Source organism: Athene cunicularia, assembly GCF_003259725.1.
Source record: "Athene cunicularia isolate RWA chromosome 9 unlocalized genomic scaffold, athCun1 chr9_part2, whole genome shotgun sequence".
Lineage (NCBI taxonomy): Eukaryota > Metazoa > Chordata > Aves > Strigiformes > Strigidae > Athene > Athene cunicularia.
The window spans coordinates 3,086,115-3,110,025 of record NW_020799111.1 but is presented as its reverse complement, the minus strand read 5'-3'; the positions used below and the strand labels follow the sequence as shown (position 1 = coordinate 3,110,025).

The 23,911-nt window shown below is 44.8% G+C and overlaps 1 protein-coding gene across 2 annotated transcripts in view; it reads right to left on the bottom strand.

The window, feature by feature from the left end:
• Positions 1-21,402, bottom strand: part of INPP5D (inositol polyphosphate-5-phosphatase D) — a 57,354-nt gene extending 35,952 nt beyond the window's left edge. For both annotated transcript variants that reach the window (XM_026855457.1, XM_026855456.1), the window contains exons 1-3: positions 21,227-21,402; positions 19,380-19,611; positions 14,333-14,396 (exon numbers count right to left, since the gene is read on the bottom strand). In XM_026855457.1, coding sequence (XP_026711258.1) covers positions 14,333-14,396; positions 19,380-19,513 — 198 coding nt within the window. In that variant the 5' untranslated portion in view covers positions 19,514-19,611; positions 21,227-21,402. The remainder of the gene's footprint in view (positions 1-14,332; positions 14,397-19,379; positions 19,612-21,226) is intronic.
• Positions 21,403-23,911: the final 2,509 nt, after the last annotated feature.

The window sequence follows — 23,911 nt, the reverse complement described above, 5'->3', positions numbered from 1 at the left end:
AAAAATAAAGAAAATTCAATTCTATAAAGTTCCCTCTGTTCCTCAAATGCAACTGAAGGATACCGTTACATACTGCCTCTACCACAAGCTCCATTTCTTTAAGCATAATACTGACATAGGAGACACTGTATACGAATTACTGGCACTGCATCACAACTCCTTTCTTATTATTCATATAAAAAAAAAAAAGGAATGCTAAATGATTTTCACTCTCTTTCACACTAGTGTGCACAGAACATTTGTTAAAGTTCGGCACCTACTTACTTGCTCGCTTGCAATATGTGCATGAAATATGAAATAGGAATCCTATTGCTGCTAGCTGGAAACAAGTCAGACAGGTGCAGTTATGCATTCTTGCCTCCATTGCTAACTGGGCAGAAGGGCACATCGTGACTTCACTTCCAAGTTGTCTGGTACAGTGCAAATCCAGATTAAAAACTAAAAAAATTAAACTCCCTCCTGATCCAATTTTGGCCAAAATGGCCACTTCACTTCTTCCTGTTCACAATGTCATGGAAAAGATGTGGGAAGCACAATGCATGTTGCTCATGCTCAGTTTCAAATGCTTAACACGTTCTACGAGTGGAATGTGAGCCCAGTCTGAGTTAATCTTAAAAAGATCCTGACTGTCGTATCTGTCACTTCTGATCTCTTCTGCCCCAGCAAGAGGTTTCCTTTACATGATCCCGCTCGGGCTTTGTCCTGGCAGCCCAGAGATGGGTCATGTTCACAGGTACGAAGTGCTCCCATGGCAGAACAGGGACACTTGCAAATTAAGAGTCTGTTGAAGTAAAGGAAGATCGAAAGGAGTTTTTGGTAGAGTACAGCTGGCTGCCAAATTTTCATCTCAAGTTCCTTGTTAAAGTTCTACATCCTAAAGAAAAAACATATTAGAAGTTCTGGAAGGTAAAGGGCCTATGGAAGTCTTCTGAACCAGCATTCTCTCACAAAATAAAGGCATAGGTCATAAAAATAACGCACTCAGATCCTACTTAAGGACCCCATTCCACTCTGCTCTGGCACGCCACAGTTCACACAAAAAGTATGTTGACTGCCAAATACCTAACTAATAGATACAAGCTAGTAAGAACACCAAGCAACTGTAGGAAGCATCAACACCCTGTACTTAAGGTAGTTCCTTGCACCAAATAAAACATTCAAATTCTAGCTATCAAAAAAAGATTTTAGCAAAAAGGCATGTTATGATCCAACTCACAGCACCAAGAGAAACCTCCTGAGCAACCACCCTTTCAGCATTTCTTTGTGTTATAACAAATAAGATTCACATCAACAACAGGCAAACAACAGTACAGTTCCATGACAGAACATGAGGGACCGGTATTAAATTTAGCTACAGGGTGCAAGTCAGATGAGTTGGTGATGAATGAGCAAGTACTGCAGATCCATGGGGATCTGATGCAATTTTTTTAGCACTTCTGTAGTGTGTGGGTAGAATTTAAGTTAAAGTTTTAGAGTACGCTGCTTCTACCAACTTCTGTAATTTTATCACAAGCCTTGTGCTTTTTGGTTTGCTACTGAAACTTCAGCACTTGAAGTCAGATGAAAATTTCCATTTTCATTTCTTCATAAGGTATCTAGCTCAAGTGATTACCATGACAATCTTGGAAACACAGGTCCTCAAGAGCTATCAAGGCAACCAAGGCAGCAAATGTAACATAGTCATCATGTCTGAAGGCAGTTTGTGGAGGTCATTGTTCTCACTTTGTAAGCACTCACTGCTGACAGCAACTGAGCTGGGGAAACTATTGCAGGTCACCAATACTTGCTTCTCGGTGGAAAAACCCAAGCACCCTTCAGCTTTTCCCTCCATAGAAGGCAAAAAATACAACCCCAGGCAATAGCATGTGAGGTTTGAAGTCCTAAGACAAAGACCTTTTCCCTGAGACAGGTGAAGGCATGCCTACACTAGTTGTGCCCTGACAGCAGGGCAGGACCCTCAGTTCAGATCAGTCCTACGCTACATTTCGGGGGTTTCCTCTAACCTTTGCAGACAGTGGAGGATCCATAGTCAGCTGCTTTCCCTATTGTCTTCTGTGCTGAATGAATCCCAGTTTCAACAGACACCAAGCACTAAATTAGCATGACTTACGTAAAATATCCAGTGGAAAAGAGAAAATGTAAGATTAAAAAAGTTATACTTTGCTGAAGCAAAGCAGTGCAGGCAGAAAATGGATGTACAACAGCTGCATTCACCACATTATACTGCATAACTTTCTAGGATTGCGTAATTAAAAAACATAAGCACTGCACAGGTAAGGGTGAGCACCTTAGTGTTACAATTTCTTGTCTTCAGCCTGCAAAATTTCTCAGACTTTAAGCTCCAGCAACTGTTTTCTATTTTTGTGACACTAAGGGTGACCACTCATCCTTTCTTTCAGGGGATTGTCCCTTATTTCATTCACTTGCTACACGAGTAAGACAAATCCCTACTCAATTAGAAGTAAGCACTGAGCCATACCTGCTAATTGAAGAGATAGAGAATCCAGCCTGAAGAAGCACTGTCATTTAACAAAACTATCCACAAAACAAAACCAAACAAAAACCATCCTTCAAACCCTCTCCTTTTATGTTCTCCCCTGAACTGCACCTCTGGAATAAAAATAGTGGATGTGGTGTTACAAATTTTTTGTTAAACTTTGCCCCCTAAAATTGGAGCCAACCCAAGGTTTCTGGTTTTGCACGTACAGGGATGTGGCATGCAGTAAAGACCAACTTCTGGAAAGGCTACCTAGTGCCTCTGAAAAACCAGTGCTTGCTGCATGTGGGCTCTATTGTGTTTCTGCATGTGGGTTCTACTGCGTTTGACCACAAATAATACTTCATAACTTTTAAACAATACAGGTCACTACATCCCCGTCAAGTTTTGAAGAATGAGGTCTAATACAGAGTTACCTGGAATTTTTAATTCAGGATTAACAGCCTGCTAACACAGAGCAGTGCCAGCCCATAGAGAGCTTTGCTATGCTTTGCCCATGGGGTTTGCTGAAGCCAGAGGTGCTGGGTGTTGTCTTTTAAAGTCCTGGAAAAGGAGAGCTTTAGAGCCTGGGATGGAACAGAAGGAAACCACTTAGATTTGCAGAGGAAAAGCAAGATGGCAAACTCTGCCAGAAGTTACAAATTGGAAGACAAAAGAAGTCAGCAGGGCAAAGACCTGGGAACAACTGAAAGCTGTGTTGTGACTTCATTCTCTGAGAGGGACTCTGAAATGGCTGAATCCGAGCTATCTTTGCTAAAGTCTGTTTCATTTCCCTAATCCATTTTGTCATTTGAAATCAAGTCCTGCATGCTTTGCATTTATGTGGCAATTTGAAAACTAAAGGATTCTAAATTTCTTTGAAAACTTCATGAAGTAGCTTCAACCACCAAAAGATAAATTTGAAAAGTCTTGCTGGAGCAGACCTTGTTTACCTGAAACAAGTGCAACCAGAAAAAATACTTGAAATTGAACAAGTTGTTATTTAGAGATGATTGTATCTTTACATTTTATATCAGCAAAAAGCTGCAGCACATCTAGGGTCTATCGGTCCCATTGCCTAAGACTGCAGAGGAGATCGAGTGAGCAAGATCTAGCTGCAGCCTAAATATTACTTGTGACCAGCTGGATGAGTTACATCCTCTGCATGGGGGACACAGCCTGCAATGATATATCTCATCAGCTAATCAAGACACATCTCTAAAGGAAAAAGGGCATCACCCTGTCAGTAACAAGTGCAGAAACAATTTTGTACAGATGGCAATATCTGCCATAAGACTCATCGTAAACAAATTCAATAGCAATGTTTTCCAAGACTCACTCCTATCTTAAATGATCACGACAAAAAGCCTCATATAGCACCAACAATATATTAGCTTCTCTTTCTTTGAGAAAACAGATCAAGACTTGCCTGAAAATGAGTGACCCATCGAGCCTCTCAGCACAGAAGCAATAAAACATAGTGCTTCGTTGATACACAGCTGAAAGGGAAATAATCTGTTGTCTCCCTGAATACTTTAAATTCAGTTATGAAGCTTCATCAGAAGTCTTTGGAAATAAAAAATGTAAAAAGGATAAGACAATCAAAATGGTTTAAATGCTATGTGACAATATTAAATCTAACATCTATCAAATTACTGAAAAATGGGAATATTTTCTTGTTGATAATGTTGATTAAATTTTCAATTATTTTTCCTCATCTGCCAGAAAAGGTTTAGAATTTCAGGAAAATTTTCATTTTGCTAGTCCCGGAGATGTTGAGGTGTGTGTCCCCTAGGTGCTCATCTCAATTAGGATTATACATTTGGCCTCTCCAGCACAGAATGTAGATAATTTGAAAAAAAACCCACCCTTCTTAAAGTTCTCAGTCCATGAGCAGAGGTTACTACCCCTTCCTTTAAAATGTGTGCACAGAAACAGTTGATTTGGGATGGAAATATCTACAGGGAGGTGAGGGGAGAGCAAGAACCTCCTGAAGCATATTTGCTGCTGGAGAAAGTTTCTGTGCCATTGGAGGCCAAGGCTCCCACCACATCCCAGGTGCTTGTTCCTGTCCCCCAGCCAAGGTCCCTGCCCCACTTTTGTGCCAGGAGTGAACTTGACTGTTTGTGCACTCGAGCTCTCATAGCGGGAACTGAAAGATCCAACGGGGTAGGAAAGTGCTGCTGGGTGTGTGGTTGTGGGTGGTCAAAGCCTTTTCGAAAGGATAATACTGTGGAACAACTATTCTTCTAAACCAATAATTGTTAAACTGGTTACTGTTTAACAGCGCTAATCTTTATCTTCTGAATCTTAAAGTATTTTGCAGTGCCTGGAAGTTGCTTTTGTACATTCAAGTGAGGATTGCCCATTTGTAATTTTCCATTGTTTAAGCATGATGAAGGCTTTATAATACAACACATTTATTGGAGGGCAAACTGTAAGAAAAATTCATTACATTATTTGGCATTTCACTCCTTGGAGTGAAATTTTATCTGAAAGCACACCCAAATAAAAGGAAAAGGGATTTAACTTCATGACATGCTTTCAAATATCTGATTTGATTTTTTGACACTTTAAAAATAAAATAGTAATATCCATTTAACCTGATTAAAGCCATCTTCTCTAAAGATTTTTTTTTTTTAATATTTGCAGGAAACTGGAAACATTCTGGAAGTGTTCAAAGTAGACAAAAGCTGGATATGGTTTGTTTGTATGAAGAATTTTGTATACTGAGAGATTCAGCAGCCAGAATGTGCATGTTTCAGGAAATACCTAGTTCTCTTATTACACGCTGCTTCTTTCAGCTTTTCAAAACCTGTGAAATGCATTATGTTTATTCCTACCTCGGATGCAAGAGCGGAAAAAACATTTTCCTTGTATAAACAGATTTTGGATAGTTTGCAGAAACATGAAGTACACAGAATGCGCTAAGTCCTGACTGCAAATTATTTTCAGTTCTATATGTAAAGACTGTAGAGTTTTACAAAGTGATTTAAACCAACACTGAATTATATTGGAAAATATTCAGATTGGAATATCTACCATTTTCAGTAATAAAATTAAGCTTAATAGAATGAAACCATGTATCTGGGCATACTAGAAATGTGTTTCCCTAACCATGTTTCAAGACATTGCTCTTAAATATTATCTGGTTGTCCACTTGTCCCTACCCATGTTTCTATCCAAGAGAAGTAATCACTCTAACTATACTTCAGCTCTTCAGTGCCAGCAAAGTGCCACAAGCCCAGCAAGTTTTCTTGGGTGAAATCAGTGCCATTCTTGGCATTAACTTTTCTTGAAATGTTATGCATGAAATCTCACCTTCCCATAGAGGCTCTGCGGCTGTGCACACCAATGAGATCTTGACTCTTCTGTGGGGTCCCCAACCCCAAAGCTTTGCTGGGACCACTCACTTTTACCTTAAGAGTGGGCTGCACCTCCAAACTCCCCCCATTCCCCTTGGTGACTGCCTCTCTGCTTCATACTGACAGTCCCTCCAAGCCCGCTGTGTCCCTCTGTCCTTCATGCGACACTGCTGCCTCTTGCCCTCCCCTGCAGCAGCGCAGGTGCCGACTGTCCCCCTGTAAGTCCCAGGGATGCTGCACACACGGTGTGGTGCTGGCACACCTCTCCCCTTAGCAGCACACCAGCCCAAATACATGCACCCCTGCCCACGGGCGCAGGCCCACCTGGAGGGGCTGGCTGTCCAGCCCGTGTGTCCCAGCCCACCGAGCATCCTCCCTGGGGGGGCACTTGGTCTGCTCCTGCCTTTCAACACAGAGGGAGGCCAGCAGTGCCCAATGCCTCTCGGCTGCAAGCAGACCATGGATGATTTACAGTCTCCATGCAGCCTGCAAGGGATATTTTGGGCAGGTCTGTGCCTGCCCTGTCCTCACTGGAGACCATGAGGTTTTGACATCAATTTGAGCAAGTACAAAATCCTTACACAGGTGTCTGACAGAAGCTGTAAACGGCTGCAACGCTGTGAATGGGTGAGCGTCACTCAAAGGATTTTGCTTTGCATTATTTCCCACTGAAACCAGCTCAAGTGCAATTTCCTAGTAGAAGGTTTTCAATCAGATATGGATAGATCAGCAAAATCAAATGCAAATCACAAAATCCTTACTACAAAAAACCTTCTCTTGGCCCCACGTGTCAGAGCAGCACAGCAAATCGGGATTGCAGTGCAGTGCCAAAGAGAACAACTTTGCATTTCTCTGCAGATGGCTCACAAAGGACCTGGTACTGCATGTGCACAGCCAGACACCGCCTCTGACATCGGTGACAACAGCAGTGACACCAGGAATGCAGGAACTGACCTAAACTCGTGCTCTTATCAGATCGTGCTGGCAGGATGGGCAGCCCTACGTCCGCGCTGCGAGAGCAGGTTAGCGCACCAGATGAAACTTCTACGCTGAGCCCCACCCTGGAGGACTCATAAACAGAACCCAGGACAAATTCTGCCTAGAGGCAGGGACAATCCTGCTGGCCGGCTGACGTGAACAGGCGGCACTCATTGTATGTCTTGCTTGTTCCAAGACAGAGGATTTTGGTCTTTCTGGGATATTTAGCCAAGCCACGTGCAGAGTACAAATCTAGATGTTTCCCCCAAAATGTGTTTCTAGAAGTGTGGTGACAAGGGAGGGTTCCAGCAGGAAACCCTATACACAGTATTTATCGGCTCTCTTACCTTCTGGGAGCCAGTGCTGCAAGTACAGTGGTAACCTACATCTTCAGTGTCAGTTGATAACAGTGAGTCACAGCTGCTGGCCTGCTTTCTAACTGCTCACATAGCACCATTTGTTTCCTGTTGCACATTGCCTCATATCAGACTAGAAAAAATTAACAGGGGGGGAAAAAAAAAAAAAAAAGCTAGACAATCACTCAGTGTAAAACAGTGCTGCGAGGGCATCTGTAATTTTCACTGAAGTCAGCAAAACCTGCAAGTAAATAGGCCCTCCTTTGCAACAAGTAGTAAGTGTAAATATAAGTAATTTTTTAAAAGCCCTTGCAGCAACGGTGAATTTCAGCACGAATGCAAGCAGTGCTCATGCTAACAGAAATGATGATCTGGCACTAGAACTGCAAAATTAACGTCTCCCACATCTACTCACAGAGTAGAGTGCAGGAAGATGCACGCACACCACTGCTTTCTGTCAAGGAACTGGGCAGCTAGGACAGCCCGGGAAGGTGAAGCAGAAAGAGGAAGGCAGTAAAACTTTAAAAATACTGATGTTTTCCATACTGTAATACAGTCTCTGACGCAGCATGAGAAGCAGCTTTTCACAGTTCCTTCTCACAACAAGGTAATCCATAGAAATTACCAAACTCTGGTCAAACAGTTTTGCTCAAAGCAAAAAAACACCAACCAACCAACCAAACAAGTTCATTTAAAAAATGAAGGGGTTTGGAGCATGTGCTATGCAAACCATGGTCTTCATTCAACCCCCCTCTCCTTTTTTTTTTTTTTTAAAAAAAAAGGTGAAAAGTTCAAAATTGCTTATCTGGACTTTTTCAAAAGGATGATCCATTTCTTCCATCTGAAATAACATTTTTCTTCAACATCCTGGCAAAACTGTGTTAACTTCTGAAACACTTGAAATCAAAATGAAAGATTTCACCTGAATGCATTTTTTTATATTTTCCAGTTTTCTTGAAAATGTAAACTGGTTCCTACTCCTGGTCAAGCCAAGCTCTGCCTTTCCCTGCAGAGCAACCAAAAGGTACCAACACTATTCAAGGCATTGTGGGTGACTGAAGCCTCAATCTTTGGCAGCCCACAACATGTCAAGGCAGGTACCCAACTTGAGGCAAGAGCTCTGATAGCGGCATGAATGGGAGAGCAGACTTAGGGTAATACAAGACAATGAAAAAAACAGGTTGGCAAGAAGTAGAGGGCAAGAGCGCCCTTGCCAGAAGGGAGCAGCAGTGTTGGCAAGGCCTGAGCACTGAGGGGGTGTCTTGTTCAAGTTCTTAGTTGCAGAATGGGGATATTAAATGACAGAGCTAAAACATCAGGTCATGCCCACAGCAAAAGCACTGGGAGGCTGCACCTTCCTCAAACTCTTGAGGCCAGACTGTGCCGCACAGCACAGGAGGATACAGCACATGATTATAAAATCTGTCCATGGCACTGAGCAAAAGTGCCTGCTCTGCAGATGCCCCAGCTTTCTTAAGCAGACTCATCTTTATCAACAAGCTAAAGCTGTTCCCAGAACTACGAGGTTGACTCTCTCAGTGGCATTTTTGGTGCCAGCCCCATTTGTGCAATGTTGACAACTGTCCATCAGGGTATGTCCCCCCAACCCTCACACAGAGTAGCATGAGGGAAGTGCTTGATCCTGCAAACGACCTATGAAGTGTTATCTGATAGACTATGAGTGTAAACTGAGATGCAATCTAGCTGCCACTGAGAAATGACTGATTGCATAGCAGCTAGATCTCGAAGAGCCATCAGATAACACAAGCTGTGAACTCCTATTTGAGATGAACCAGAAATCTAGAGAGATCAAACTCCACAGGATTTTAGAGATGCTACCACACTACCCTATACCAATCTGTATTTACTGACCAGCCAACTCCAGCATCTTCTTCCTTCTTACCACCTCTTCCAGGCATCCTCACTCAGAAGGCAGGTTATACTCTTGACAGTGAGCTTTTTTAACTTTGTAGTATTTAAAGGCAATACAGGGTAAAGCATTAGGCAAAGGCATTACCACAGTTTTTCAACAGCAGCTTTTGACCTCAGCATCTTCTCACACTGAACAAGAGTCATCTGTAATGGGAATCTCCTTACCTGACAAGTCTGGCAGTCTAAGGGGGTTCTCCAGACTCTTTAGGCAACAGAGAGAGACAGGACCTGCCAAGAACAGTTTAGCCTGTCAGGTCAGAAACCTGTTTCTTCTCTGTTGACTAGAGATACAGCTCAGCTTTGACTATGTGACAGCTCTGACTGCACATCTAAAATGGGAGGGGATGAATACTGATGTACCCCACATATCCTCTGATCCTGGGAAAATCAGCAAGGGACAGCTATTTAAAATTATTCTTGGTAATCCAATACTCCTTAACAGACTGGGGGTGAGTTCCCTGTTTGTAAAATGGGAACAAGAGCACTTCCCCTCCTTGATGGGGTGTTGAGATCACAAGGAATTCAGATTGTGCAGTGATGAGGATCATATTGACACCTCAGCTAGTCGTATATATGAGATGCTTTAAGTGACAGTATAGGAGAGTTTGATCTTCTATGAATCTGGATGGCAAGAACTGACCATAGATGCCTGGCTTAGAAAGACAGAGTTAGCGTCTTTAGTTTGTCTCTAGTGTTTAGTTTAATCTTGTGACTCCCAAGGACTCCTTTGCTGCTCTGCCCCTCTTTGCACAAACATGGTTACACTCAGCTAGTGCCCAAACTTTCAACGACGCTGCATTAATTATGTTTCCCCATTCAAGCAAGGGAAAATTATATTTGTTTTTACAGAGAAGAAAGTTAAGTGCCCCAGCTGTGCTTGACAGGCAAGCAGCAACTAAGCTAACTCAGGGGCAATTTATTTCCAGCCTGGTGCCCCTACTCCTGAATCTCTGAGTAACTCTACAGTTTTTGCTCTCTTCCTGTCTCAGCTTCTCAGTTCTCACTGTTTTACTACAGTGAGAGTCTGCAGGCTAACAGAGATATCTTGATGACTAATTGTTCTCAGCCTAAGGACAAAGATGCCTACTTGCTTTTACAGAACCTATGTTTCAAGGGGTTTTTGTTACTCCTCCCCCCCTTCCTTAACAATGTTTTCAGTAGCAGGATGCAAGTTTGATTCATCCAAGCCATGGATTTGTTTGCTTATATTTCGAAGTCTCAAGTAATGGAAGGAGAAAATTTAGCAGTTTCAAAAGACAAGGGGAAGAATTTATATTTGTGTTTAAAGAAAAAATGTCTATGACTGTAACCTCTATGGCCCGGTATGTTTTGGGGAGACATCAGTTTGACTCCAGATATGGCAGGCAAGAGGGGTTCCTGACTATACCAACTGCTCTACAGCTACTGCAGATGCTGAAACCCAATAGCAGATCATGTAGCATGCCACAAAAATGCTGGAAGGACTTATGCAAATATTTTTTCTTCAGCCTAAATGCAAAAATGTGCATCTCAATGCAAAAATATGCACCTCCCTTTCTGCCACCTGTACATGAACAGTTAATTTAACCATGAAAAAAATGATGCTAGTATTCCACTAGTGCCAGACCAGGCTCTAATTGAACAAGAAAATTGAAATCTACTCTCCAAGACTCAAAAAAATGTGAAGCAACTTGCAGCTTTAAAGGTGAAGACTCCACAGAGTGGCAGAGAACTGTCATGCTACAAGTGCCGTGTATGTAGCTGTGATGTTACACTTCTTCTGAACCTGCTGTCTTCATCGGAAATGCCTGACAGACAACAGCCCAGATATGGGCAGGAAGACAACTTTGTTAGCTCCAGGAAGGAGCACTGTGCAGGTAAAAAAGGTCACATTGCACGATCAGGACCCATATTTGTAAATAATATAGGCTAATCTATCTTGGGATTTAGAATTGAATCTTTCCTATGTCTTTTTTTTTTTTTTAATAAACCCAGAAATTAGAAGCATCTACTGATTGCTGTATTAATTTAACACCTGAGATTCTTTCCTTTATAATGGAGGTTTTTTAAATGTCAAAACTCCACCCTATTCAATAGCTTTTACATCCTTGCACAGGAGAGCTATTCTTTCAAAAAATCTTATTTTTTAATACACATGAAGTGGGTTTTGTTTCATCAAGAACTCAACAGACAAGCAACAAAAAATGTCTGGCCCAGCTGGAACAACATACCAAGAACAGCAGCCAACGACATGAGACTGTTTTGCTCTGAGCCTCAATTACAACTCTCACTACATCTCTCTCTTGCCAGAAGCAGCCAGACCCCTTCTTCTGCCTCTCCCACAGAACTGGAATAAAGCAGCACAAAATGGGAGGTGTTGTGTCTTCAAAACATGAGTTAACAACACACTTTATTTAGCCTACTCCTGATATTCAACCTACAGCTCCTGGCAACCCAGCGTGCAAAGGTATTCCACCACAATCCCTCTGCATCCCACAACATATAAACAAGAGAAATCCCTCACAACCATAACACAGATCCCAAGAGAATCTTACAAAACAGTCTGGGTGTACTTCTAGTAGATCATATTTTCTTAAAAGATCTAGTGGATTTCAAAAGGTTTCATTCTGAAAGATCCCCTGGAGCTAACAACACTGTCTGGATCCAGCAGTAGTCCAGTAATCCCTCCCCAGAGGGATCCCCAGAGGACATATTTATTCTTAAAGTAATACCCTGCAGAATTCTGTATGGAGAACTAGAAGGTAAGGTGAAGGTGTGTGTGGTGGGGAAAGCCTGAGCTGGCATCAGTCACACCTTCTGCTTCTTCATAAACCTTGATCCAGCATGAGCGTTGCCCATTGCTACAGCAGAGAGAAATACTGCTTTCTTACGGCTGCAGTGCTCTGGTCTGCAGACAAATGGAACAGTTGTGCATGAAAACAGCCCTTTGTCATGGCACAAACAATGACAGATCCAGTACAAACTGGGAAGCATAACTTGCATCTTCCTGGGCTGTAAGGTACAGAAGTCCCTGCCAAGCAGCCTACCCTAGCTGGTGGGTCCTGGAAGCCGCCTGCAGCCCAGCCCTCTCCGAAGAGCTGCCTGCACACAGGCACCTTGCTTTCAGCTCAGATTTCAAACCCTCTCATAACTTGTGGTGTCTGTGCCTTTCTAGAAAAGGCTGTAGGCCAGGCTGCATGTTCACGACATGCCAGCACGGCAGCTGGCTATGAGGAGGGGGCCAGGGTCTGCCTGGGATGCCAAGGCCCATCCAGGGCACATAAGGACCAAGTGTGGGGTTGTGTACCTGCCTTTGCAGATTACCTCCGGCCTTTCGTTCTTCCTTTCCCTCAGGTGAAAAGCCAACATATGATCATTTCTGTGCTTGTTTTCTAAAAGAGAAAGCAGCTGCCAAACTCTTCCCCCAAACCCATTCTGAGTTAGGTAGGGTTCCACAAGTTCCCTTTCTCATAAAAGTGCCAGTGCAAAAAGCAAGGACCAGGCTCCCATCCTGGCTCTGCCACAGAGCTGCTGTGGGACTCGGACAGTCTGGGCCTCAGCACTCCCTGCCTGGGATGTTTCACTTGTGAGCTAGCTGGCACAGTAAGATCCTGATCTCGGCAGCTGCTCTTGGTACTGTAAATAATGATAAACACCATATCACCTGTCTTACCTTCACACCACATCAGCACAATATGCCAAAACACATTGTTTAGGACAATAAGGCTGAGACAGATCAGACGATGGGGAAAAATTGAGTGTTACTCCAAAGAGGCTGCAGCACGCTGTGTGGAGCCAGACCAGAATGACAGGTTATTTGTTCCAGCTGAGTGCTGGCCCCACGCTAGCAGCCTGCAGAGCTTGCACAGGTTCCTCTGCGCGGTGTTGCCCACTGCTCTGGGAAGATGGATTAACTCTGGTGACATGCCATAGTAACACATACACACCCAGGTCAAGTCTGGCGTTGTGTCCTGCTGCCAGTTCCTCCTCAGAAACAGAAGTGCTGTGGCAAATGAGGCAAATCTCAACGGCTCCAGGGAGACCAGCTCCAGCTGACAAGACCAACTGGGACACCACACTGATGCTGGTGGCTGGCCCTGAGAACACACACAGTCCTCTGGAGCACAGTGCTGAGAGCCTGTAACTGGCCTTGGTGGGAACACAGTGGTGTTTGTGCAGAGCTGCATCTGAGTGGAGCTCCTACGAACAGCCTGAGCCACCCAAATATGGCTCTTGAAGGAGCCAAGATGGGTGTTTCCACCCAGGACACACCATCCACAGTTCTCATCGACAGCCCACAGCTGAAAGAAAGCTTCCAGCACTCAACATTTTCTCACTAACCTGATCAATCTAGTTTCAGATATGCTGCCTCTTTGCTGTAGATCTCAAAGAAAAACTGATGCCCCTAAAGTACATCAGGAAATACGTAAGTTACATGGTGCACGTGAGCTGTGTGAGCTGCAGATGGCATTGCTAAAAATCTGTAGGTCTAGTGTGGGAAGTTAATTGTCATCTGAAATGGGAAGGAACGAATGCAGACCCACTCTGAATATCAGGGCAGACTGGGACATTGGGTAGCATGGGCATTGCCATTTCATTTTACAGGGAATGCTCACACAGTACCGGCTCTGCTAAGAGGATGGGTAGAGGTTTACAGCCCCCACTGCCCCCTAGTAAACCCATGAGCATTTCTTGGGGCTGTAAGAGACCATGCCTCCCTCCCCACCCCAAGTTTCATGATCTATATTGAGAAAACAAGGGCTGAGAGGTGGTACAGGAAGGGAAGTGGCTCGTTCAGGATCCTAAAGTAGAACAGGAATAAACAGAAGGTCTGAAACTCCTGCCCTTAATCCTGGTACTTTCTGGATCCTGAGACTGCAACTCAATTTACATTCTCTGGGTGCAGGTAAATTGTGTGGCAATTCTGGACTGAAAAGATCCGCAGTGTATTGATAAGAAGCTGGCTTCAGAGGAAAAGGTATTGCATGGGCTGAGGTTCTCACTGAACTGAACCACTGAGCCACTGAATTAAAGGCACATGTTAAAGACTGTGCCAATGGCCATAGAGGCGGACAGAGATGAAAATCTCCATAGCAGTGGACTAGACACTAGCACTGTGCCGGCCGGGGGCATTAGTTTAATTCCTTATATCCTTTTTCTGTTGGTGTTAAAACTACATTTTAAAAAATCAGTGAGTGGTCTTAGGTGTGTCTTTGTGGGACCAAATGGTACCCAGCATGGCTTACCTGGACAATTAGCTTCTTTTCTTTATCAGGCAGAATTCGGTAGGTATAAACACAATTTCGGAACCTGGAACAGATGAGAGGAGATATGGTTAGACCATTTCCAGAAAGGAATCACACCATGGCACCCCTCCCCGTATTGGAAGATCCCAAGACACATAGATGGCTTCATACACAAGGGTTTTAAACACTTTATTTCTTTGCCTGGAGTCTGTGAACTAACACAAACCTGAAGTGTTCCTGGTCACTGAGACATGTTTGCAGATGTCACTGCAGAAAATGATATCAGCATCAGCCTCAGAGTGAATTATTCAACTCTTCTTTGGGCCAGAAAGAAAGAAAACACCAAATGGCTCTAGCTGTCAGTAGAGTGGGCGTCTCAGGAAGGAATAAAAAATCCGAAAGACACAGGGCCAAAATCAGCAATGAGTGAGTAAACTGAAGGGCTAGTATGTGCATTGACTTGTATTGGAAAAAACAAATCACAGATTTCAGCTAAATCACAGTAAGACAGCTGATTAGACGATGGCCTAAACGAAAACCCCTCTCACTATCTTTGTGCAGATGCACACTGTACATGTGCATCTGTAGATCAGCCATAACAAACAGCTAAATTCAATTAGATTCTTATTTAAGGAGGGATGGAAGAGTCTTTTGCCCAGCGGAGGGCCACATTAATGCACAAGAGCCCAAGAGAAGCCTGACCAGTGCTGTAACGTGGTATATGGGAAGCATGACCTTCCTCAGCACCCTCTGAGTTTTGTGGAGCTTGCCCAAGAAGTGTTGACTAAAAAATATATTTTTACCTTTCTCCCAAGTGAACAACAAATTGATCAAACCTTTTGAGTCACCTGCAAAGCATTCTGTTAAAATATATAATATGGCTTTAAGCCAGAAAATGATGCTGGTTTCAACCCCTTCCTCTCAAAAGAAAAAAACAGAATCCACTCTCAGAGTTTCTTGGCTGTAACACTGCATTACCTGTGGAACCATCATGAAATGTGGGCTGAGGTCAGCCCCCCAGCTGGGGACATCAGGCAGATCAGTAAACATGCTCATCTCTTTTACAGTCATGTTGTGAGTCTATTCATCACATGCTTTTCAGAATCACTCCACTCAGGGGAGAGAAGGAGAGATCACCAGGATTGTAGGCAGCCTTATACAAGGTGTCACACAGAGCAATTGGAAATGAAAATAAATTAGTTAGAAATCACAGCTGAGTTTTTCTAGGGTGTTGGAGGATTTTGCCATGTATCCACATGAACCTGTATCTTTTGATGGCATTAATGCAAAGGATACAGAAGAATTAGAACTGCTCCCAGAGTTTAGTACCACTTCAGTAAGAGATGTAGGAGCATTTCACAGGCACCTATTCATTCACATATCTGAGGATCTGGTACAGAGCTGGAAGTCACAGGCATGATCCCCAACATTTTTAGATTACTAATTTCACCAAGACCAGGGCAATCAACACCAGATGAGGATATGCCTCAAGGAAGGGTATGGGGTTTTGTTTTTATCTGTCAATGCAGTTCTCTTACACCATTTCCTCCTGCTGATATGCAAACAGTGCTAAGCAGAACTGCTCATGCAGCTGATGAGAGAAAATTTGTGTGTGTGGAGATTATGAAACTGATAAACAAACGAGCTCAATGGCTCTTGCGTCACAAGAGGACCCTCCTTTTTACCTTCACAGAAAGTGCCCCATCACACAGGCCTTACGAGGCTGCTGTCATAATGCTTGTAAAGAGGTTTAAGCGAAGGACAGGTAAGATCAGTGGAAGAGCCAGGACAGAAATATCACCTGTTGGGTGAGATAGGAACAAGGAGGAGTACTTCCTAGGATCAAAAGCAGGAATCCTCTTTAGCAATCCCCTAATTTAGTTCATGTGGATGGAGAAGACTGGGACTCTTACTCCATTTCTGCCCTCAGGCTTTCTCTTCTCAGCGTCCTGATGGTCAAGTTATGTGGTCCCAATTACTGTCACATTCCAGGTCCTCCCGAAAAACTGGGTTGAGTTCAGAATTGCTCAAACACTATTCAGACTTTGTGGGGGGTAAATATAACATCAGCCTCAGCTTAAACATGTCTCCAAGTACTTGGTCATCTCTCTCTCCTCTCAACAAACCAGAGGAGGAAAGAGGACAAGGCTTGTATTTTCGCTTTCCTCTCCTGCTGTACATGGTTTTATGCACAGGTGATGATGTGCATATTGGGAGCACCTGGAAATCCTGAACAGCACTGCCATGCTAGTCATGATGCTAAGTGCACCACGAGAGAGGCCGTCTCCCAAGGGGTTGGAAATGGCATCTCACAGGCAGCGTCCTTGGAGAGGGATCCCAAAGCTGCAGCTAGCCTTGGAGGGTCATCTCTAGAAGCATTGTTAATCCTGCAGCCATTCACACGAGAACCACCAACAGAAGATCCCCTGGAGGAATGATCCCAGTTCAGGTGCAGCACACTGTGAATGCTAAGCAGGGTCTTTCTGATTTCAGGATCCAGGCACCCCCCTCCAGGTAAGTTAAAGAGCCCATTTCTTGTCAATACATTGGCAGATCAAATGATCCAGGCACAGAGAAAGGAGGAGGAAAATAGCTTTGCTTCTTGCCTTTTATGGGCCAGTGTGACCAGTAGAGCAGAGGACAGCAGTGCAGGGGGAGGAGCATTCATTCTGCATTTGCTGACTGTTTCAGTTCTCTGCTAAGTTAAATGCTGCTGCTCTTAAGTTTCAGAAAAGGAGAGGAGGCACTCTTAAAAAGGCCCTGCAAATACACCTCCCTTACTCATCTATATTTATACAAACCCTGTTTTCCTAAAGCAGCTCTTCAAGAAAAGCACTATTTCATTCTATGATATAATAAGTGCTTTTACTGGATTTTGACTGATCTGCCCAATAAATATTACAGCTTTGTAGAATATGACACTTCTTTTTCAGAGCAAATTTCATGCTTTTTTGTTTTCCTTATCTATACACAGATGACACTTTCTCACTTTCAACATAATTCTCTTCTTGTGAAAATCTTTTGCAGTCAGGCTTTTGGTTCCCTCTCTCATCCTTTGTCTCCAGCCTCTGTTTTTTAAACAGAAGTAACCGAAGAGCTCAAACTTCAAACACCTTCCAGTCAATAACACAGCTGAAACTGATATATCTCTGAGGAAGTTTTCAGCTTCAGCAAAGCTGCCCATTTTGTCAAGATGACATTCAAAGGGAAAAACTTATTCACCACCTTTAACCCTTTCTCTTCACAAACTAACTGCAAACCAGCATAAGCTGAAATCTTGCTAGGTACTTTGATAGAAGTTTGTGTGACATTTACATCGTGTAATTACAGTTACAAGACCGTAATTAATGCTAGCTCTTCACACCACAGATCCGGGAGCTCTTAGCTGACAAGGCTGGGTGCTCCCCATTTCTTTAATCACGCCATTCGTGTTAGCCACCTCAGACTGGATTTAAGAACATAACCTTTGGCTCCCGGTTCAGAAAATCCTGGTCATGATATTGTTTCTATTTCCTGATCCCATGTCTCTCAAGTCACAAAAGGCTTTCAAAGTTGGCTGCGTAAACATTTACAATGGAAAAGCTTATGCAAATGCACATTAGTAGACATTTTTACAGCACCTTCCCTTTCTATAATCCCCACCATTACTCCGTAAAAATATTTTTGTCCATACTGATTACAAGGCAAATCAAAGGGGAACTAAAACACTCAATGGAAGCAAGTCTGTTCTAGTAAAGTGTTCCCTAACTTGCAACTTGGGCCCTCAGCCCCTGCTACATGATTGCCCCTCCTTCCTCCTGCTTGTCCTGGCTATTCATCTGCAGCCACCCTTCTTTCTCTGCTCCCCAGAAAGACAAAACTCTTCCCATGGTATCATAATCATCTGAACAGGCAGACACAGAGGCTCTCTGCTCTTTGTGAACCCCCATTACCCAGCCACCGATCTCTACCAGTCCAACACCTACGCTTACAGGGCAGCCACCCAGCCCCACGCTTTTCTGCAGCTGAATCCTCTGCAGCAGGCTGTGCTGTCACCAGAAGTCTGACCTCAGAGACAAGCAGTTAGACTAGGGTTGTAAACAGCAGCACCACCTTTGCCATTGCAAGAAGTATACTTTCAGAAAGAAACTACACTGAGAAACCTGCTTGTAATTTAATGTGGGGTAAGGATGAAATAAGTTTTATTAATATGCTGCACAATGGCATCAGAGAGGATCTGACAGGCAAAACAGAGTCCCACAGAGGCTCTCTTGATCTCTCCTAAGCAGTGAGAAACTCTCTTATCTCTCTGTATTGCAAAGTCAAACTCCTCAGACTTTACCTACTGACTTCAATCTCCTCTTGCCCTTGTGTTCCTGCCTCCGGGAATAACATCTACCCCTCACAAACCCAGGGCAGGAGGCCCTGCTCTGTGGTCCCCAGCCCCAACCCAGAATGGGGTGGAGGTGTCAGGGCTGTCAGCACTTCTTCTCCTCTCCCTGTTTCCGACATGAAATATTTACCTCGTGAGCCACATTAATGATGCAGGTAGAATCTCTTCTGTGCTAGGTGTATCGTGCACAGCTCCAGGAACCATTTCAGGCTTTTTGCTGAATGGGACGCAGCCCCGTACAAGCAGGTGGGTCAAACACACACTGAACCAGAGCAAGAGAAGTGCCTGGGAGGGTACCAAGCCCAGTACGTGAGTTGTTAAATGTAAATACCTGACCCAAGCTGTTAACAGGCTCAAAGAGGTCAAGAGGTTATTTTCTCTCCGAGCACAGCTGCAGTATCTTTGATTATTCTCTCCTTTTGAAACAGAGGCAAGAGTAGCATGAACAGTACAGCAGTAAAAGAATATGGGTTTGTTTAGCCTGGCCCTGCTCCCAACCCTTCCCTACCCTGTGGCCCAGTCAGGTGAAACCAGCCATGCTGTGATGTGGGCTACACCTTCCCCGGGGGTTCAGTGGCTGTTGCCTCTGTGCTGGAGAGGGTGCAGGGGGTAGCACCCTGCACAAATGGAGACAAAAGTGTCCGCGTGAAGCATGAGGTTGAGAGCTGTACTTACAGCACGCAGAGTGCATATGCCGAAGCAATGGACTCACTGGCCCGCACAAGGAAGCTGCCATCCTTGCCTACTTTGGAGAGCAGGTCTTCGGCTCTGGAGCGAGTGATGTTGCCGTGGTACCAGCACTGATCCATCGCTGGAGCTGGAGGAAACTTGAATGCCAATACAGGAGCTGCCAGAGCTGCCTGTGTGTCTGTGTGTAACGATCAGGCAGCTTCAGCTCACCAGCTTCCTGTTTCAATAGTACTGAGAGGGAAAGGAAACTCAGCCGCGGACAACTTCCTCAACTCAAACAGCTCAGAGAGTGAGCGTGACATGTTCCTGCAGCCCCTGCTCTCCCTCTTCATGCTGCAGCTGAAGTGACTAGCCAGCCCATGTTCCCTGCCCTTCCCTCCCCCTTCATGTCCTAACACACCGTATCAAAAAGTCCCAGCTGGGGAGCTCTTCTGTTCCCCCACTGATTCAGTCCCCCTGGCTTTGGTGGCCTGCCGTCCCATTTACAATCTCTTGCCAGACCCTTTGAGTTTCCATCTTTTTCCCGTCAGTCCTACCCACTACAGGTCTTCATGGGGAATAAATCAGTCTCAGACTGATCAGAAACACACCATGCATTAGCACTGACTGCCCCATTCCTCCCTCGCCCAGTCCTCACATCTTGCTAGGTGAGGATGGGACTTCAAAGATCTGAAAAAAAAAAAAAATTACCCCTGCATATTTCCATGCACAGAAGCAGATTTAGAGACTGATTTGCTCTGGGGATTTGTGACCAAAGCTCCCTGTCAGCTACTGTGAGATGGATTCAAAGATCTTTCCTACTCTGAATCCCCAAAGGTGGGATGGAGCAAAGCTATGTCTGGCAACCTGCGTCAGAGAGAGGAGAACTGGAGCTTTCACTTCCCTTTTCTTTGTCTATACATCTGTGTGTGCTGTGTGGCATGCTCAGTGCTGCATCTCCAAGGCAGAGCAACGAGGGGCACGTCTGCAGCAAGCAAGGACATCACTACAGGGGCACTGCAAATTTCCTTGCCTATCCTGTAGCTCCAACCCCTCTGCCTTTGAAGGCAGCACTTGTGCGCATCCACGTTTGAGCTATATCTAAAAGCAGCAGCTGAGCTGGGACTCTGCCTGGGACTCAGAGTACAGAGGGAGAGTTCCCAGGAAAGACAGAGACACTGCTAGCCCTGTGCAACCCTCACCTCCCTGAGCCAGGAGAAGTGCTGGAACCACAGTACCTGGATCACATGTGGGGTGCCCTGTACACAGCACAGACAGCAAGGCAGGAGAGAGCAGCCTCCCACTGCATGGGGAGAGACTAGAATTTGTGGGCATGGAGAGGGAGGGTGAACGAGTACAGCCCAGCATTTGGCCCCTGCCAGCCTTCCTGGGGGTTTCAGTTATCCAGATATCGGGTCTGCAGCGTCCAGCTTAATCTCTGCCATTGAGATTAAACTGTGGGCACCAGCAACTCAAAATTGTGCAGCCAGCGCAGGACCCTGATAAATGGGCAGAACCGCCATGTGCAGGGCTTCCTGTCCACGCTGAGCAAGCACTGTCTCCAGACCAAAATTAGCTCAGCCGGACCTGCCCTTCAGCTTCACCCAGATCCACATAGGGCCTTAGGAACCAAACTCCCATGGATTCAGGTGGAGTCAGATGCTGAATGCCATGAAGTGGCTCTGCATGGACAGTAGCTGTAAGCCACAGAGCACTTACAGACCCCACTGGACCCAATAAGAAGAGTTTTTGCATAAGGCAAAGGGACCGTGCAGCCCCTTTGACAGTCCTGCCTGGCCACAGTGTGCTGCGCGCCTCACCTGTACCAGCTCCTTGGGATTTCTGATACTTACAGTAGTTTCTCTGGAGCACAGCTGCAGCAGGAAGCAGAACAGTTCTAAGTGTCAAACCACTGCTTGACCTCGCAGTGCTCTCCATGCAGTGGACCCATATGTGGATGCAGAGTGGACAGAGCTGCTGCTCACCGTGAGTTTTTCTGGAATGAAACTGTGTTTGGAGAGCTTCTCCTGATCTATACTGTAAGTTAACACAAGATAACAGAGAGGAACAAGCCCTGGTTAAACATCTGAGACTGATTAGCTGTATACTTAACACTTAACTCCATCCCACCACCAACTTCAGTTTTTAGCAAACTGCTGTTATTTCCTTCAAATGTGTGAATCCCCTGTCCAGCCACACACAACTCCTTGGAGACATAAACAAGGGGATGGGATCCAACACATGTGATGATTGTTGCAATAAGATGTGCAGGCTGGTTTCTGTAGGTATTTCTTGGTCCTAAAAGAAAGCACAGTACAGCTCCAGCTGCTCAAAAGATGAACCCAAATCCCCTAACATAAAGAGCTCTGTGATCACTAATGGTTCATTTGCAACGCTGCCTGAAGAGGAAATGGCGTCTGTTTTACTTCTCATGGTGCTGGCATGTGCGTTCTGCAATGCTGGAGAAAGACTGATCCCTATGTGGTCAGCACACAAGTGTGTGTATCCTCAGCTACCTGGTCCCCAAAGGACAGCAGTAACATCCTCGGTCCCGCAGAGACAAGAGGCTGTTTTGCAGGAGATACTTATATAATTTATTTTCTTTCCATCCCTGCCTGTTTCAGAGAAGGCCAGTGAGTAGATCTGAGGAAGAACAGATCAGTTATCTCGAGGGGATCTAGAGCGTTTGCCATAACAGGGGAGTGCAGTGATCAGCCTGCACCAGTAACAGACCAGGTGATACTACAAACTATCCAGCACAGCCCTAAGGTTTCCACGAGGAATAGAATCTGCTTAGAATAGTCTACACTGTCACCCACAGACAGGACAAAGCACCATGTAAGAGCTACCCTTGTAAAACAAAAGAATAATGGGTACATCTGTCAGACCAATCTAACCCAGACTCAAGTGAAGCTTTTAGATAACTGCAGCAGCAGCAGTATTTCATTTAAACTTACTTTAGAGAATGAGGCTGCAGGCAAAGAACTGGGACACATTTTGATGTTGGATAATAAAAAATGGCAGCCCTGGCAGTCTATGGACAAAGCAAACATTGTTTTTCCCCTTATTCCTCCCCACATTAGGGTATTATTCCAAGCTGTCTCTCAGACTTTTAATAAACACTTTATCTATACTGGGCTTGCCACAGATGTCCAGGTAGTATTGTACCAGCTGGCTGTGAACTCACCAGTCTTTCCAGAACCAGTGGATAAGTACTGTCTGTAGCATCGTTTGAGATGCACAGCAGTCACCCAGCCTCCCCCACACACATATACCCAGCCTATGCACTGCATCAGCACAGGCACTGCCAGGCTTGGTCAGATGAAAAATTCTCAAATATGTATTTTCATGTTGTGAAACAAATGTGTTTCACAGTATGCCTGATGAGGGAGTTGAAGGCTGTGGGACAGCAGTTGGCTTTGCTGAAGTCTAAATATAACATTCCCTCATTAGGCATCAGTAACAAGCTATTGACCACAAAGGTGTATTTAGACTCTGGCCTACATCTAAAGAGCACATGAGTAATACCTACAAAGTACTGGTTAGGTGAGCCACTCTGTGCTACTCCAGCTCAGTGTGTTATTGACCTGCTGCTTGGGAAAGGCTCGGAAAATTACAGGTGTATTTGTGAAGGCCATGAGATCTCTTCACTCCCTCCGTCCTCGGTACCTGCAGCCTCCAGGCACCCTGAAACAAACATAGATAGTGAGAAACATCAGGGCCCCTTCTCCCACCACTCCTGAAAGCTATCAGCAATAAAAGGCAAGGGTGGGGACACTAAGCAGAGACTCACAGACCTGAGCAGTGACAGTGCAAAGGATGCTATGGGACCTGCTAGCGTTCCCCAAAGGGGACGTGTTCTGAGAGTGATCTGGAAAGCAGGTATTTTTCTTCACCAATAGAGCAAACAAACATATTTTCCTTGGAGCCTTTCCACACGTGCACACACAGAGCATACAGCAAACAAGCACAGTCTGGTTCATAAAGCAGAATTTTGTCCAGAGGCACAGGTAAAGCTTTCCTAGCTCCATCTGCTCTGACGTGTCTCCCTTGGTACCCATTAATTTCTGGTCACTCCCCTTGTCTACTCACTGCATAATGCCTCCTTTCAAATCACGCTGTAGACTCAGAAAAGTTTCTCTCACCAAAACTGGGGCTGTCCCCTTCAGAAACCTGCTGAAGATCTGTCTACGTTGGAAAACCCTCCAGCTCGAGCACTCCCGTGTTGCTCAGGGCTTGGTCAGGTCCTCTGCCTCAGACACCTGCGCCCTTGCAATCCGCTGAAGTGTGGCAATGTGCTTTGTTTGACACGCTGCCTCACATGCCAGTAATGCGCTGTAATAACAGCAGCCATGCTTGCAAGACATTGGGTTGTCAGCGATGAGAGCAGTTGCTGCATGGATCATAGCTTAGCACTTGTGTTAGAAAGACCAGTGAGTATTTCCCCTCCTGACTATAAATTGGGAGCTCCCTCTGCAGACCTGTCCCGATCCTGCAGTTTTGATACAGGCAAAATACCATTTCTGTCACTTGCCCTG